At 33.0% G+C, this 17,686-nt stretch overlaps 2 protein-coding genes across 2 annotated transcripts; both read left to right on the top strand.

Moving 5' to 3' along the window:
* Window positions 1-480: 480 nt before the first annotated feature.
* Window positions 481-8,456, top strand: LOC134725737 (gastric triacylglycerol lipase-like). The gene is made up of 8 exons (XM_063589785.1): window positions 481-723; window positions 1,157-1,262; window positions 1,619-1,826; window positions 3,039-3,282; window positions 3,839-3,994; window positions 5,013-5,084; window positions 7,377-7,448; window positions 8,204-8,456. The coding sequence occupies exons 1-8, from the start codon at window positions 610-612 to the stop codon at window positions 8,441-8,443; spliced, it is 1,212 nt and encodes a 403-aa protein (XP_063445855.1). The 5' UTR covers window positions 481-609; the 3' UTR covers window positions 8,444-8,456.
* A 2,854-nt stretch (window positions 8,457-11,310) lies between these two features.
* Window positions 11,311-16,716, top strand: LOC134727247 (gastric triacylglycerol lipase-like; the record flags this gene model as incomplete). Its single annotated transcript, XM_063591626.1, is given in 8 exon segments — window positions 11,311-11,882; window positions 12,229-12,334; window positions 12,601-12,808; window positions 13,275-13,518; window positions 13,893-14,048; window positions 14,305-14,376; window positions 15,775-15,846; window positions 16,350-16,716. Coding segments are annotated over 8 exon segments (1,218 nt in total). The 5' UTR covers window positions 11,311-11,762.
* Window positions 16,717-17,686: the final 970 nt, after the last annotated feature.

Raw genomic sequence — 17,686 nt, 5'->3', positions numbered from 1 at the left:
GGTTCATTGAAAATTTGTCAATGTTTTTATCAATACTTGATAAATACCGAGAACATGACATCATTATATTGTTTCTAATAATTCCTAATTTTTTTTGGAAATGCCCTGCATCTGGAGTATCACATCTTTAAGTATCTTTAGCTGAATTGTAGACGTTAGTTGAATTCGATATAAAGTATAAAAGATCCAGAACTTCGAGAAAAATTATAAACGGAAATTCTCTATGCAAAAGACAGAGTCAAAAGCCCAGATACATCAAACGAATGGAGAACAAATGAATTATTCAAAGGTTCTTTAGGGGATCGATTTACCAGTTTTGTTGAATTAAAGTTTTTTGCGAATTTTTGTGATTTTATTTATTTTTTTATGCGCGAAAGACAGTTATAAAGTTATTTTTATTGTTTTCTCAAAAATTAAATTGTTTGAATGTAGCAATTTATATTTAGAATCTTACATCACATTTAAGTGGAGTGATGTTGAGATATCTATTGTTTATTTCCGTTTATTCGGATAACATGATATTTTGATAAAAGGTGACAAGATAATTTTATGATATAACATTATCAAATGACGATTTTCTCTCTGTTGTGACGGTGTGAAATCAGAAAGATGAATGCGCTACTTGTTGGAGGTTTTGTAGTTTTAGTTTGTACTATCGTGAGTGCATCGCCCGTGTTGGATAATTCTATTCACCAGGTAGATCCAGATGCCTATAGAAATGTTGTAAGTATCCAATCTTTATATGGTATAGTTTTTTTATACTGATATATATATATATTAAAAACATTTTTTTTCTTTGTACAGATAGATAAAGGCAACCGTTCCGACTTTCAAATGTCAATTTCTATTTAAGAGAAATAGATCCGGGCTACAAACTAAAGATCCGCTTCCATAATAATTGATAAAGTACTCGTAAACCATGTTAGACTTTTATAAGATATGTATACATTAAAAAAACTTTGCTATACAATCAAGAATTATGAGGGAAAATAACTCTAACATTATGAAAAAACTTAATTTAATAAAGTTATATTAATATGCGCAAATGTTTTATTCGGCATCGAAAGCGTTTATGCGGTTTTGATAAATAATCATCCCTTTTACCCTCTTATTGTGATGACTTCCGGTCGAAGACTTCCATTTTTTATGATTTTAGTCACAGTTAATAACAAGCAAGGGGTATCCTTTCGAAGAGCACTTTGTGGTGACAGAAGATGGTTACATACTTGGTCTACACAGAATACCTCCAAAGCACAGCTCAGGTGTCGTAATAACTTTCTCAATTTTTTTTCTGAAACATTTTTTAAATGCTCGCTATGAGTGAGTCAATAGAAAAAAGATGGTTTTATAATTGGAGGCATTTACATAAGGACAATGTCTTATTTAACTAGTTTATATTTTAAAAAGTAAGATTTTAGATCCGACATATATGCATTTGAAAATATGTGAGTCAATAAATAAAGGCAACACTAGTATACCACTGTTCAAAAATGGACAAAAAAACAAAATCGGGGATACAAACTAAAACTGAGGGAAACGCATTGAATATAAGAGGAGAACAACGACACAACATTAAAATGTAACACACACAGAAATATAGTTCAGCTATTTTTTGTAGGAAATAATGGCAGCAACCCTGTCATTTTGCTTCAACATGGTCTTCTGTGTTGTTCTGCTTCCTGGGTGGACAACCTTGCCAGCCAGAGCCTTGGTTTTATGTTGGCTGACCGAGGCATCGATGTTTGGATGGGAAACAGTCGAGGAAACACATACTCAAAACGACATAAAACATTAAAACCTACAGATGAAAAATTCTGGGATTTTACGTAAGATAATTTCCTTTATTTTGTGTATTATTACTGTGCATTTTCCTCCCGAAAGTAAAGTCTAATCAGTCCTGACTTTTCAGTAATTATGAATTATATACTAGTAAGTCACATAAGCATCTAGGCAATTTTAGTAATTGGGATTTGAGGATATTGACTGTTCCTCTGTCTTCAGTTTTTTTTTATGTTGTGTTTTGTAGTCTACTGCTTGTCTTTCTTTTATGTCAAGGCGTTGTCCGTTTCATTTCAATTAATGGATGTCATTTTTTATACAGATTTAGGTTCCATACGATCACTTAGCAAGTCACGTGTTTCGGTTCTTTAACATTTTTGGAGACACAATTTTGGTTTAGACTGCTTTTGATTAAAGTTTATCCAGAAACGCTAAGAAATCATAAGTTTTTACATTGTATGTCATTTTCTTCATTTGGTATCTTTTAATCAATTGAAATCGCAATGTAAAAAAAAATCCGTTTCTCCGCCTAAAGCTACATACATTGTCTATCTGAAGTCATCATTTCCATGCTGAATGCTTATCCGTATCATAAGTTAAGGAAAAGAACACTTTCTTACTACCATAGCCTAAATGTTGGAATGATGTTTTTACAAAAAAATAACACGACGGGTGCCGTATACGGTGCAGGAAATGCTTATCCTTCCGTAATACTCCCTGTTTTTAGTGGAGTTCGTGTTGTTTCTTAATTATTATCTAGAACTGTTGATGTAAATGTCCTTTGCTTTTCGTGTTGTTTCTTAATTATTATCTAGAACTGTTGATGTAAATGTCCTTTGCTTTTGTGAGTCTTTGTTTACTCCTTGGTTTTGATAGGTATTGTCTTTATATGTTTTTAAAGTCATATTTTCCTTTTTTAAAAGTAGAAATTTTTAAATTGACAAAAATTATATGCAAGATTTAAAATATCGAATGTCAAATTTGTGATTTTAGATGTGAAATTGATAGACTTTTGATATTTTAAAATATCATCGCGAAAAAGTTACTTGCTAATTCTAATTTCGCTCTGTCTAACATCTCTTCAGTTTTATTCTAACAAAATTTGAAAGCTTGAAGACAAACTATTGGTCATCTCACAATGTGTAAGTGTAAACACGTTGGGGTCTTAAACCAAACTGAACATCACGATGCCAATACCCTCTCATAAAGTCAATACTGCTGTGTGTCGAATACCTATTTTCAATCTTTTAATATTGTAGATGGGACGAAATGGCAAAGTTCGATCTTCCTGCCACAGTAGATTATATTGTAAATTCAACCAACAGCAGTCAGATATATTATGCTGGCCATTCTCAAGGCACAATGATTGTATTCGCTGAATTAGGACGAAATCCAACATTAGCTTCCAAAATTAAACATTTCTTTGCTCTAGCACCTGTGGCTACTCTTGGCAACGTCGGAGGACCTTTTAAGGCAGTTGCTCCGTTTGCAAAATACCTTGATGTAAGTTTATTATCCAGTTTGAAGTTATTGTGCTATGATGCTTTCCGTCATTAGCTGCTTTTATAAATATATCGGAATGTCTTAATAGAATCACCGTTTTAATTGCTATGCTGATTATGTATGACAAGTTGTGAGGTGCATTTTAAATTTTTGTTCGAAAGTTTAACCTTGTAGTTCTCTGTTGTAGATATTTTTCAATCATGGCATACATTTTTGTAAATATGAATTGTATAATTATTTTGATACTTTAATACATAAGTTAAAAACGGCAAAGTTCATTAAACCAAACAAATTTAAACACACAAGCATATCAACCAACAGAACGATTCGAAAACCATTGGCATATTGCAGATGGTTTGCAAATGGTTTACCTCTTGTTTTGTTTCAGGCTTAAATGTTTTCATTTAACCTTTCCGTCATTAGCTGCTTTTATAAATATATCGGAATGTCTTAATAGAATCACCGTTTTAATTGCTATGCTGATTATGTATGACAAGTTGTGAGGTGCATTTTAAATTTTTGTTCGAAAGTTAAACCTTGTAGTTCTCTGTTGTAGATATTTTTCAATCTATTCGGGAAAGGAGAATTTTTACCCACATCTGACTTCATTCGTTTACTTGGACGTGATTTCTGTGGAAATAACCTTGGTAGTATCGTTTGTGAAAATGTTCTTTTCTTTATTGCTGGCTTTGATACAAAAGAGATGAATCGGGTAAGTCAAAAAAGAGAATTACCATGGAAGCTGTCGCCAACTTAAAAGATGTTATTAGAAATATCTGGAAGACATAATATTAATGAGAAACTTAAAAGTGAAATAGGAAAAATACCGAACTCAGAGGATAATTCAAAATGGTCTTATCAAATGGCAAAATGAAGGGCTCAAACACATCAAACGAATTGATAACAACTGTCATATCCCTGACTTGGTACAAGTATTCCCTTTATAAAGCCAAATAAAAGAACACTATTACACACGTAACTAAGATGATAAACAACGTCAGTAACTAGCATCTTAACTTAAAGACCATCATGTGTCTAGTAGTTTCTTCTTATAAGGCAGTGATGGCGTTCCATAATCATGTATTAACTGTGTTGTTGATACGGCATATTTTATTTCATCAACAAGGTGTTGCTATTTTCAGATTAACATTTTTTCTTAGAAAAATGAAGAGACGTTGTTTGACATTTTCCTGGTTCATCAACTTTCTGCTTAGACATTTGTGACATTTTGTAAAGTTTGAGTAGCCGCTGCAAGCTTTGTTTGAAATGTTTATCCTATATGTAGGTGAAATTGGTAGGGAAAATTGAAAATTTCAAAATTAAGATCCACTCGTTTGTCTTTAATTCTGGTACCGGGATGTATATTTGACCGCTAAAGTCAAATTCGAGTTAAAAGTCTTTAAATGAAGTGGAGAAACTACATCTGCTGTTTCTTTAATATCTAGTTCTGACGGATGTATTAATTAGAACCCAATCAGAAATGTTTGGATTTTCAGTTGAAAGATCTGCATTTGAAATAAATTACGAACTAACATGTTTTATTGAAAACAATTCTGATATATAAAATTTTTTATAGGATCGAACGTTCTGATATTTGGTTGTAGAAATTTTACATTATTAAAAATAAGGGATTGAGAACATCAAACAAACATATACTCAAAATTTCCATTATTTCAATATAGATTTACAGTTTTCAATATCTAAAATGTAGCAATTATTTTTATTTACAGACAAGGATTCCAGTCTATGTAGCAGAACATCCAGCAGGAACATCAGTTAAAAATATTCTTCACTATGGTCAGGTAAGCGTACTTTGTTTAGCTCACGTTAACCCTCTTAACTGAGCGTTGGTTAACCTTTGTCACTATGACGTTACGCATGATATTGCGTCCCAATAGACCACTTTCGAGTTCATCCGTCACCGGCAAAAACTCGTCAATTATGCACGCCTTTATGACGTCATTTACCAGATAGAGGGGCTCGCCTGTATCCCTGCACTATTTACGTTCATCAAGCGTCTAAGTGATCGTTTTTGTGCAGGATAAACTAGAAATAATGGTTGCTCTGTAGGTACTTACTGACAATTCCCTAATGACAGCAGTGTTGATTGTCTATTTTCAGAATTCAATTTGCCGAATAATTCGTACAATATAGAATTATAATTTTCCAACCACTCGCTCAACATTGAAAGGAAGTGACGACGCCCCTAAACGCACAGATGACGGTGATAAAGGCGCGTATAATTGACGAGTTTTTTCCGGTGACGGATGAACTCGAAAGTGGTCTATTGGTAACGTCAAAACTTTACGTCGAGTATACTTTGATTGTTTTGTTTGTAATCATTTTTGATCGATATGGATACTTCTGTTCAAAGTCTTGAATATGTATGAAATATTTCCTTCTGGTAGTTACGCAAGCAAAAATAAACAATACAAAATAGGTATTTGGTTGAGAAAATAGTGCCTATAGTATATTATATAATGCGTTTGTCATGAAATTCTTCTGTTCTGGAATTTTTACCTATTTATTGACAAATTACCATATGTTTTGTTTTTTTCATTTTAGATAATTATTCATTTTCTATTTGACTATAACTACTATTATATTGCAGTTCTTATCGTGGTTTCTATGATTCTATGATTCTATCTATTTTCGAAGTTTGTAATTTGATTATTTTGTTTTGTCCTCTGATCTTAAAACATGAAATCGAACCGTACTTGTTTATTTAAAAACAATGAAATATTGTTCATATATCATATGATAATACGAACTGCTTTCAATTTCGATGGCCTAGGAGGGTAATTGGCCTAATGAGTTCATATAAAGTGATAAAAAGCCTGGTGATTTTAAGATACGCTCGTGGCGAGATTTGTTCGATTCCGATCCTAATCGACAATTATTGCAAATATTTTAAGGTCGCCTGAAGTCCGGCTTCTCCTACCTATGATGACAGGTCAATAAAATACAACAAATGTCGCTTATAAATGTAGTGGTGTTTAATACCAAAACAAAGAACAAACTTTTAGAAATAATTTGAAAACACATATATGTATAGCGTCCCGAATCGAAAACGTTCAAAACGTAAGAAAATTGTTCAGTGGACAAACTTGCAAGACATTTGATTTGTTAAAAAACGAAGTCATTTCGACTTAACAGTTTATCAAAAAGTATGTTATCGTATTGTTGGGTGAAAGCACAATTACGCAAAAGCACTATTTTGTATGCTACAAATTGAATATTTAATATAATGACGTTGAAACTGACAGTGTTTTGGTAAAAAGCGGCGAAATTCGACATTGGACAATCTTGCAAGACATTTTCCCGAAGCCAATGCGTTTTAATTTGTGGTGCGAGTGCTGTAAAATCCCGGATTTGAAATGGTCTATCTAAGCACTTTTGTAGGAATAATTTATGATTTTTTTTTTTATATCATTTGATATTTTAAAAAGCGATAACTTCTGATAACTTACCATTTTCCGAAACCTGACCATGGCGAGGATTATTCATTTTTGAAAAAAAATCAGCTTTGACCGTTCCATCAACACAAAAAACAGCAATGACGTCATAAATTATATATGACGTTTATCATTCATGCAAATTTTCACAAATTTTAAACTCTTTCTTAGACCACAAAAATTCCCGCAAAAGTTATTTTGCGAATAATTTGTTACGTCTGACACGCATATTTTTGACGTTTTGGCAATACTTGTATCATTTACAAGATGATGAATCTTGGACTATAAGTCCACTACCAGTGGTACAAGTTCAATTGAAGAATGCATGATATTTTCAGGAAAAATGAGTGAATAAAAAAATAAGATATGGGAAGGGCAATATCAAAACAATTCTTAAAAAGAGACCAAAGAAAGGAGCAAAAATCCTAGTGTTGAGGAGAAAAGGTTTCAAGCATTTACCAGATGACAACTTCTCAAAAGGTGCTTATTAATTAACAATCGTTTAAAAGCAGAGAATAATTCCGCTATTCTCGTTGTTTTGATCTTATTATAATGAAACATAGATGGTTTAACCTAAAAAAGTTTTTAAACGAATGCTGTTTGATCAGTAAATCATCTTATTGTCAACTCTTTTTTCAGAATGTTTTGAGTGGAAAGTTTCAAATGTTTGATTACGGTTCTTTCAAGGCCAATATGGATCACTACAATCAGGTAGACAAATTATGTATATGTTATTGTATTATATCAAAACAACACTTGATAAATTGTATACCTCCAAATCGTTTAAACAAGAACGCAAGCAAGTAGCCAATTATTTAAAGCCAAGGGTGTATAAGTGTTAAACACATGATGAGCTTTATGACCAGAAGGGACATAAAAATAAAAGCCAAATATATCTTATGTTTCAAAAGCGCAATAACTGTTTGATATCATATGCACAAAATATAAGCGACATCTTACGAAAACACAAAACAGGGCAATTAACAAATTTGGCGGAAGATGAAAAAAAACCAGTAGGTCTTTCCACAGAATAGTGGAAAGACCTAATTTAAAAATAAATGCTCGGAAAAAAAATCTATAAATTTCGTTGAAACTGTAAAGAAAGATGTCAAAAGAGTTTATAAAAAAAAGATGCCAATCAATGGGAAGTCATTTGTAAAATTACATATCTCTAGGAGGTTTTTGTATATTTTTATCCGATCAGGAATGTATAATTTTATCCAAAGTTAATAATGTTTTTTTAACTTGGAAGCTTTCATGATTTGTAAAACTTTTATCTTGATTTTTGAGCATATTAGCTAAAAGATAGCATCATAATATAGCTGTATATTTTAATCAACAGTATATGGCCCGCATTTTACTTATTGTTAAATCCATCCATGTACATTTGAGTATTTTACTGTAAGGTCAGAATCGACAAGCAGAATTTAGAAGCAAAACGTATGTTCTATTTTTTTTTATTTCAGACCACAGCTCCGTTATATGACGCCAGTTTGATGAAGAACAATGTATCCCTATACACGGGTGGACATGATATCCTGGCTGACCCCACAGACGTGAAAGATCTGATAAAAAAGCTACCGAATATTTACCGTCATACAGAAATCACTATCTACGAGCATCTTGACTTTATCTGGGCCATAGAAGCCAATAGACAATGCTATGATGATATTATTATGACAATTTTATCACAGGAACATCATTAAATGTGCACATGAATGTGTCTGCGTTTGGTGTTATAGTTCGCAATAGCTAATACCGGATAATTGAAGCAGAAAAAAATATAGGGTACAGTTAACTGATAGAGTTTGATTCCTAAAGTATAAGACTGATTAGTAAAAGCAATGTTTCATATTTTGGAAACCTATTTATTTCATGTATCAGAAGTATATATATAATTCGTATAAACTTCAGCCCAAAAATGTAAGATCTGTAAATTTGCTTTCGCAAGTATTTTGTTCTTCCCTCGCCGGGATTCTAACTCGTGCTACTGAGGGATCATGGTTCCAAATAACATTGCACTATGCCCGACGCGCTAGACCACCTAGGTTCTACAACAATAAAGCTTTCGATGGCCGGGTGTTACCTTTCCTCGTCAGCTTCAATCTAGCGTCGTAAACCAGTACATGATAAATAAGGCATGAAGATGGAAGTGTTACAGATCAGTTGAATTATCTATTGTAAAGGATCCTACAAATTAATGTAAGATGTAAGATACGGGTTTGCAGGTTTGCATTGTCTGTATCATGCTTGTTCGTGTATCATGTCTTTTTCTTGTATATAAGCTATTTTATATCCTTACCCTATTGATTTGCGTTGACTTAATGATAGAGTATGATAAAGAGTTTTTAAAAGATAACAAAATCTGGAACTCCTGCATCTTCCGTAAGGGTATGAGTAAGAGTTAAAAATGTGTCTGGAATTCTAGTATTTCCATAGGGTATGAGAAAGTATTTAAAACTTGTCTGTAATTCCGGCCTCTTCCAAAGAGTATGACAAAGAATTAAAAACAATCTGGAATTCCAGCATCTTCCATAGGGTTTGAAAAAGAATTGAAAACTTGTCTGGAATTCCAGCATCTTTCATAGGGTATGGAAAGAATTCAAAATGTGTCTTGAATTCTAGCATCTACCAGAGTGCAAGAGAAAGATAAAAAAAAATGTGTCTGGAATTCCAGCATCTTCTGTAGGGTATGGGAAAGAGTAAAAAATAGGTGCTGGAATTCCAGTATCTTTACATAGGGTATGAAATGAATTCAAAAGTTGTCTGGAATTCCAGCATCTTCCATAGGTTATGAGAAAGAATTTTATTTGGCTGGAATTCCAGCATCTTCAATAGGGTATAACAAAGAATTTGAAAAAGTGTCTGAAATTCTAGCATCTTCCATAGGGTTTGAAAAAGAATTGAAAACTTGTCTGGAATTCCACCATCTTCCATAGGGTATGAGAAAGAGAGAGAAAATGTGTCTGAAATTCTAGCATCTTCCATAGGGTATGGAAAGAGTAAAAAAATGTGTCTGGAATACCAGCATCTTCCATAAGGTAAGGAAATAAATCAAAATTTGTCTGGAATTCCAGCATCTTCCATAGGGTATGAGAAAGAGTAAAAAATATGTGTCTGGAATTCCAGCATCTTCCATAGTGTATGGGAAAGAATTAAAAAAAAAATGTGGAATTCCAGCATCTTCCATAGGGTATGAGAAAGAATCAAATTTGGCTAGGTATGAAAAATTTGTTTTTAAATGTCTGTAATTCCAGCATGACCCATAGGGAATGAGAAAGAATTTAAAATTTGTCTGGAATTCTAGTATCTTCCATAGGTTATGAGACAGAATTAAAAACTAGTCCGGAATTTCGGCGTCTTCCAAAGAGTATGAGAAAGAATTTAAAAATCTAGGATTCCAACATCTTCCATAGGGTATGAGAAAGAATTAAACATTTGACTTGATTTCCAGCATAATCCATAGGGTTTGAGATAGAGTTAATTAAAAATGTGTCTGGAATTCCCAAAAAACTTGTGATTCATCAATTTTGCATTATGGGAAAATTGATAAGCAAGTGGAATTCTTAACAACTTTAAGTAAAAAGACCTTTGCGGTCGATGAATAATTTTATATCGTATATAGATAAAATTAAAATAGTTTCTACTTTGATATGAATAACACCGTTACATTTGATTGTGGTTTTAAGTTTATCTTTAACTCTATAAATCTTAACGACTTAATATTCAAAAATGTTGTGTTATAAAATTAATAAATCCTATGATAATTGGAAACTTCTACTGCAAAAGATGACCATGGTGATTTTGACTTTTTTCATTATGTCCTTGTCTGTCATATAGCTCCTCTAATCATTAGACTAATGTTCATGTTGATCTGAGCGTCACTGATTGGTACTTTTGATAACTATTTACACCACTGGGTCGATGCCACTGCTGGTGGACGTTTCGTCCCCGAGGGTATCACCAGCCCAGTAGTCAGCACTTCGGTGTTGACATGAATATCAATTATATGGTCATTTTTATAAATTTTCTGTTTACAAAACTTTGTATTTTTCGAAAAACTAAGGATTTTCTTACCCCAGGAGTAGATTACCTTAGCCGTATTTGGCACAACTTTTTGGAATTTTGGATCTTCAATGCTCTCCAACTTTGTATTTATTTGGCTTTTTAACTATTTTGATCTGAGCGTCACTGATGAGTCTTATGTAGACGAAACGCGCGTATGGCGTATAAAATTATAATCCTGGTACTTTTGATAACTATTTACACCACTGGGTCGATGCCACTGCTGGTGGACGTTTCGTCCCCGAGGGTATCACCATTCCAGTAGTCAGCACTTCGGTGTTGACATGAATATCAATTATATGGTCATTTTTATAAATTTTCTGTTTACAAAACTTTGTATTTTTCGAAAAACTAAGGATTTTCTTACCCCAGGAGTAGATTACCTTAGTCGTATTTGGCACAACTTTTTGGAATTTTGGATCTTCAATGCTCTTCAACTTTGTATTTATTTGGCTTTTTAACTATTTTGATCTGAGCGTCGCTGATGAGTCTTATGTAGACGAAGGCGCGTCTGGCGTATAAAATTATAATCCTGGTACTTTTGATAACTATTCATATATGTCTTTGGCTTTCAAATAGCTCAGATGAGCGTTCATGATGAAGGTTGATACACATGCTTTGGACGCAACAAATCCATCAAATATAATAGTTTTAATATGTATTTGTCTACATTTTTGGAATCTCATTGATTAATGTTTATTCAATTTTCGACCATACGCAAAAGAGGTTGAATACTAGTAGGCCATACTGGCCTATATTGAAATACAACACTGATTAAATATATTGGTGTGCGACAAGTTATGATCACTCCATGATAACAGAAGGTCACTGTTTTTATGTAAGATTATGGTAACTGTCCAATGAAAATCAATTATGGATAATACTCAAATTAAAATGGTAAAAGTTGTAGCATAAGAGATTTTGTAACTTCATTTGTTATTTTCGAATTCTGTATATAAAATGACGCTTATTGCGGAAAGTTTATTCGCTTGTTCCTTTTCTTTGATTATTGCAACAACGGTTTTCACCAATGGAATAATCTCTGGACAGAAGATAGACCCAGATGCATATAGAAACGTGGTAAGTACGGCAACATTTATATTTGGCAAAACTTTAAGGGGATTTTGGTCCTCAATGTTCTGTGATGAGTTTATTTAGAACAAAAATCAGTGCAACATAAGAAATACAAATTTGTATTTTACGGTGTATATCTAGATTACCGTTTGTACGTGATAGCTTGTTACGCACTCGTTTTTTTTTCAAAAATAGATAATGTTTTGTAAATTGGTTAATGAAAACCTTTGATTGGCCTTTCTAGAGCACGTTAAAAGGAGGAAATTCGGATTACATAATTTGATTTATTCGGTTTTTTTTTTGTATCGCAGATTAAACTTCTAGTAAGTTCTCATTGTTTGTCTTGTTTTAGTCACAGCTGATAACAAGCAAAGGATATCCTTTCGAGGAACATTTAGTGGAGACAGAAGATGGATACATTCTTAGTTTACACAGGATACCTCCAAAACATAAACAAGGTATACGTTTTCATTTATCTGTTAATAGTTAACTATGTTGTCCCAAAACGAGCATTGAATCAACGATTTTCCATATTTTGTGTATATCATACCGACTTCCTTCTGTACATAATGTTAATATGCTATATGTCCGCGTGGAGCCCTCAATTAATTTGATGAATAAAAATACTCTAAATAAAAATCCGTGACTTGTTTTCTCTTAGTACACACAACACAAATTAATTTATAGCCTGTATATTATTCCATTGAAAGTCTCTTCTTTTCAGGAAATAACCAAAGTAGGCCTGTAATTTTGCTCCAGCATGGACTGTTGTCGTGTTCGGCCTGCTGGGTGGAAAATCTAGCCAACCAGAGTCTCGGTTTCATATTAGCTGACAGAGGCATGGATGTCTGGATGGGAAACAGTAGGGGAAACACATACTCAAAACGACATAAAACATTGAAACCTACAGATGAAAAATTCTGGGACTTTACGTAAGTTTGGGGGGAAATCGACAACTAAATGTATCTAGCAAAAAGTATAATTTTGTTTATCATCACCTTATAATATCAACCCTGATTCATTCTTTCTTGGAAAGTTCAAACCATGCATGCACAGTGAAAAACTATTTGAAACTTTTTTTCATTTGTAAATTTAGGAAATTCGTATTTTTCGGAGTACCGGTATATACATAGTGTGGCGTCTCAGTAGTTTAGACTGTTGTTTAGGGGCCTGTCGAAAACCGCCTCCGGGTTCGCGATTTTCTCGTAGCTTTGAAAACCAATCGGTGGCATTGGGCTCTATAAATTTGTCTGGTTAGATTTTCATCCGACAAGGACATTCATTTTCTTTCCTTTGGTAACATACTCCGATAAAGGTCGAAAAATCACGAATTAAAAAAAATATTCTAATTACACTTATGCTTTCATTTTCATACAATTAGTGATGGGAATTTTGTAGATGGGACGAAATGGCTAAGTTCGATCTTCCTGCCACAGTAGATTACATAGTGAAAACAACCAATAGCAGTCAGATATATTATGCTGGCCATTCTCAAGGGACGGAGATAATATTTGCTGAATTAGGACGAAATCAATCACTAGCTGGTCAAATAAAACATTTCTTTGCTCTAGCACCGGTAGCTACAATGGGAAACGCTACTGGACCTTTCAAGACAGTGGCTCCTTATGCCCAATATATAGATGTAAGTCTCTTGGAAACTATCATGACTTGCAAACGCTGAAAAAAAAACAAAAAAACTTTGTTGCATACTTAAATCATAATTGACAAGAAACATCACAAAGCTCAGCAAAATCACTTAAATCAGCTCAAACATGAAAATAAATCTAGAAAAAACAAATATAAAACACTAACCTCTTGATACCACGAATAAATGACTTTCCACAATGATTGGCAGAGTATAACAAAGATCAACAAACATTTTAAATAGGAACTTTTTTCCGTGATTTTTCGTAAACCTTAAAATACAGTTTTAAAAGGTAAACAGAGCGTGTAATATTTATGTTTATTATGCACAGTCGTGGTTAATAAAACTTTTATCTTTATAAATTTTTGTAGACAATTTTCCAGCTATTTGGCAAAGGTGAATTTCTGCCATCCTCTGACTTCATTAGCTCGAATGCGCGCGAGTTCTGTGGCAATGATTATGGCAGTATTGTTTGTGAAAACTTAATTTTCTTACTTGCTGGATATGACTCAACAGAAATTAATCGGGTAAGTTAGAGATACTGCATCATATTCTATATTTATACTCTTCTTGTTATATGTCTTCCTTCTTATATGTATGAATAAAGGTGATAAAACTGTCTTCTTTTTTATTATTGAAATAAAACTAATACCAAACGATGTATACTAATTGATTTCCAACATACAATTATTAGTGTGGCTTTTTTAAGTATAATTCAGAGATCACAAAATAAAATATACAAATATGATATATAAGTTGTTCTGATTTCTGATTACTTTTCAGACAAGAATTCCCGTCTACGTAGAGGAACACCCTGCTGGAACATCAGTTAAAAATTTTCTACATTATGCTCAGGTAAATTTTCTACATTATGTTCGGGTAAATTTTCAACACTATGCGCAGGTAAATCTACATTATGTTCAGGTAAATTTTTTTATGTGGGTGCTCCCCCTTGATGCTCAGGTAAATCTTCTTGATCCTTTACAGTTTAAGTTTGGTTATGATCTGTTAGCTGTATTTTGTAAGCAGGTTATTTTTCTTTGTTGTGTCAATGAAAATGTGATTTGCTACATGTATGTTTGAGTAGTTTTGCTTCACGTTCTAAAGTAGCATTTTCATTAACCATTTTCAGCCTGTGTATTCATTGACGGTGTCTGACAGACAATTGTTTTTCTTCTCGAAATTCTTCCATGGTAAGCATGATAGAAGTCAAAGGTTAGAAATGGCTCAGTTTAGAAACATTCGATTATATGACGATAATTTGCCATCATTGAAGTTTTCCTAATATCTCCCATTTTTAAAGCAAAATGTCCATAAAGTTTAAAGCGGCATCCTGCTGAAATTCGACAAAGTTCTCAAGTGAATCATGATATAAGTTATTGCTCTGAGGGCTCGTTCACACGTACATTTAATTAATTGATAATGCGAATTAAAAGTTAACGTCGTTCGGACAGTAAAGCGAATTTGATGCGCAATGCAATTCTTTTGGCAATTTTCAACGACTCATAGCTTGAAAAATAGCGCGATGACCCATCCTTTTTATTATATTTTTGAAAAGTGCATAGTAAAGTCTTCATTATGGCAAAGTATATGAAGTTTTTATCTCGGGAAACATATACTTGTGATCTTCCTTAATGCCGAATAACATGTGAACGCAGAATGAAAAGGGTGATGTGTAAGAATATAGGCTGTTCAAGAGGGGGCCCTTTCGTGTGAAAAATTTGGTTGATTATTTAGGGAATCACTAAAGCATGACTGGAGCGGCCTCCCTTAGATCAGTCAGCGCCCCCACCCCCTTTTATGAAAAGTTCTGGATCCGCCACTGAAAAACGTTCAGCATTTTAAATATAAACTATAAATCATAAAGTTAATGCACAATCGGAATGAGATAAATAAACTTCTTAATTGATGGCGGCTGTTTAGTTAAGGTATTTGATTTTAGAAGGGACGAACATGTTGAAAAATCGGTACAACATTATCATTCTGGTTTTTTGTTTGTTTATATAGATTTGACTTCGGTATCAAGTATAACTCGACCGGGTTCACCAGTCTTGATTTCTCTTTAATGTACCCCAAAACGGTATGTTGATTATCTGTTCACAGACATTTGAAAATACATTGCAATCCCGATTTGGAATCAGCATCAACCGACATGTTGGAATTGATTAGAACAGATTTTATCAATATAATAAATGAGATTTTGAATTTGCAAAAACAAAACTTAAAAAAAAGACCGTTGTCTAATTTTTTCAGGCTGTTTTGAGTGGCAAATTTCAGATGTTTGATTACGGTTCACCAGCAGCTAACATTGGACATTATAATCAGGTAGGTCGAGATGGAAAAACACTTACTTTTTGGTCTGAAGATGTCTGTGGTCTCTATGCAATCGAATGATATTGCTATGTCTGCTATAAGTCTATACGATAGCGTATGGTTTGGTATTAGCACAGGTGTAATACTAGTTTACTTTCATTGAATATATAAGTAGCACGTATTCACGTAATATGTTTTTTAGTAAAAAAAATCTAAAACAATAAGAGCTAGTTTCGAATATTTTGAGGTATTCTAACTACCAGCAAACAAAAGTGCACCATGTCTAACTTATTATTTTTATAACTGTGGGTTTCAAAATTTGTATGTGAATAAATTTAAAAGCAGGGTATACCCCCCATAAAAATTATTGAATATATCGTGTAACATATTTTTTCTAATGTATGAATAATTAATAAAATTATACATTTCGCTTGGTGTTATTTTTTAAGATATATCCTGCATATTGAACTATTGCCGTTCTGATGATTCTAGCTTTTATTTATTTCTTATTTCAGACAACACCTCCGTTGTATGATGCTAGTTTAATGAAGAACAACGTCTCGCTGTATTCTGGTGGAAATGATATAATCGCTGATCCCACCGACGTCAAGCTATTACTACAACAGCTCCCTAATATATATCGCCATATCAACATTACCACGTATGAACATTTAGATTTCATTTGGGCAACTGGAGCCAAAAGACAATGCTATGATGACATTGTTTTAACAATTTTATCTCGGGAAAACCATTAACCTATTCTGGTCATGCTGTTATAAGAACCGCTATAGGATAAGTACAAGCAAGAGCTCGGTCATTCTGAATAGCACAGGCACTGACTCGTCTTTGAAAAAACCAACACATCTATATACCTTAATAAAGATATTTGGTAATGCTTGTACTCTTTTTCTTGAACGGCTGTATTTTATAATTTCTTCGACAATTATATGTTAACACCTTGAATGAAAAAGATATATTTACGTTATATATCTTCAACTTAAGGTGGTATGGGTGTCTTCCTCCATCTTGGATTGTAAAAAAAATAGAACCAAAGGTCCATATTTTCTATCAAGTTAGCAAAATCTGATGTAGGAATGCAGATATTTAATGTGAAATTCATTTAAAAGAACCAATTTGTAAGAATATGACTTACAAATATTAATATTTTTGCAAATTATGATTAGTTTTGGTTGTTTTAATTTTTTTTTAAATTGGCATTTCAAGGGGAGATAACTCTAAAACAGTGCATTTTCTGTTGGATTCTACATGAAATTTTCCTATTTTGTATTTTAGCCGGAAAAAACGTACGGTGACCCTATCTTTTCTTTTGATATTCTCAAAGCATTGTCTGAAAGCTGTCTTTTCCTTAAGTATTGAACAATTCTATCATTTTGTTTAGTTTCTAATCACAAAATGGTGTTTTTTCCTGTATAATCTATACAAAATCCGTCATTTTGTCACGTCCTGTAGTTTGAGAAAATGCACGGTGACCTATCATTTTTATTTTATTTTTCAACATATATCAATAGATACTATGTTTTGGCAAAGTATGAACAAATTCTATCATTTTTATTTTAGACTCCCATACCACCTTAAACCATTGAAAGTAATAAATTGTTAATAAATTGTTAAGTGTCTTAGGACTCTAGAGGGGGAAATTCCAAAGAATAAAAGCGTATACGATGAATGTGGATAAACGCCATTGTTGGGCGTTGACTATTGGAATTTCTGGAGGCAAAAGGATTTTGGAATTGATTTAAGGCAGCAACCATTTGATTTTCGGGGGTGGGGGGGGGGGGGGGGGGTGGCGGGGGGTATGGATTTTTTTCCTGGAAATACCTTTTTTTTCGCC

This window comes from Mytilus trossulus, chromosome 7, assembly GCF_036588685.1.
Source record: "Mytilus trossulus isolate FHL-02 chromosome 7, PNRI_Mtr1.1.1.hap1, whole genome shotgun sequence".
Taxonomy (NCBI): Eukaryota; Metazoa; Mollusca; class Bivalvia; order Mytilida; family Mytilidae; genus Mytilus; species Mytilus trossulus.
The sequence above is the reverse complement of the archived record's forward strand: the minus strand, read 5'-3'. Positions and strand labels throughout refer to the sequence as shown.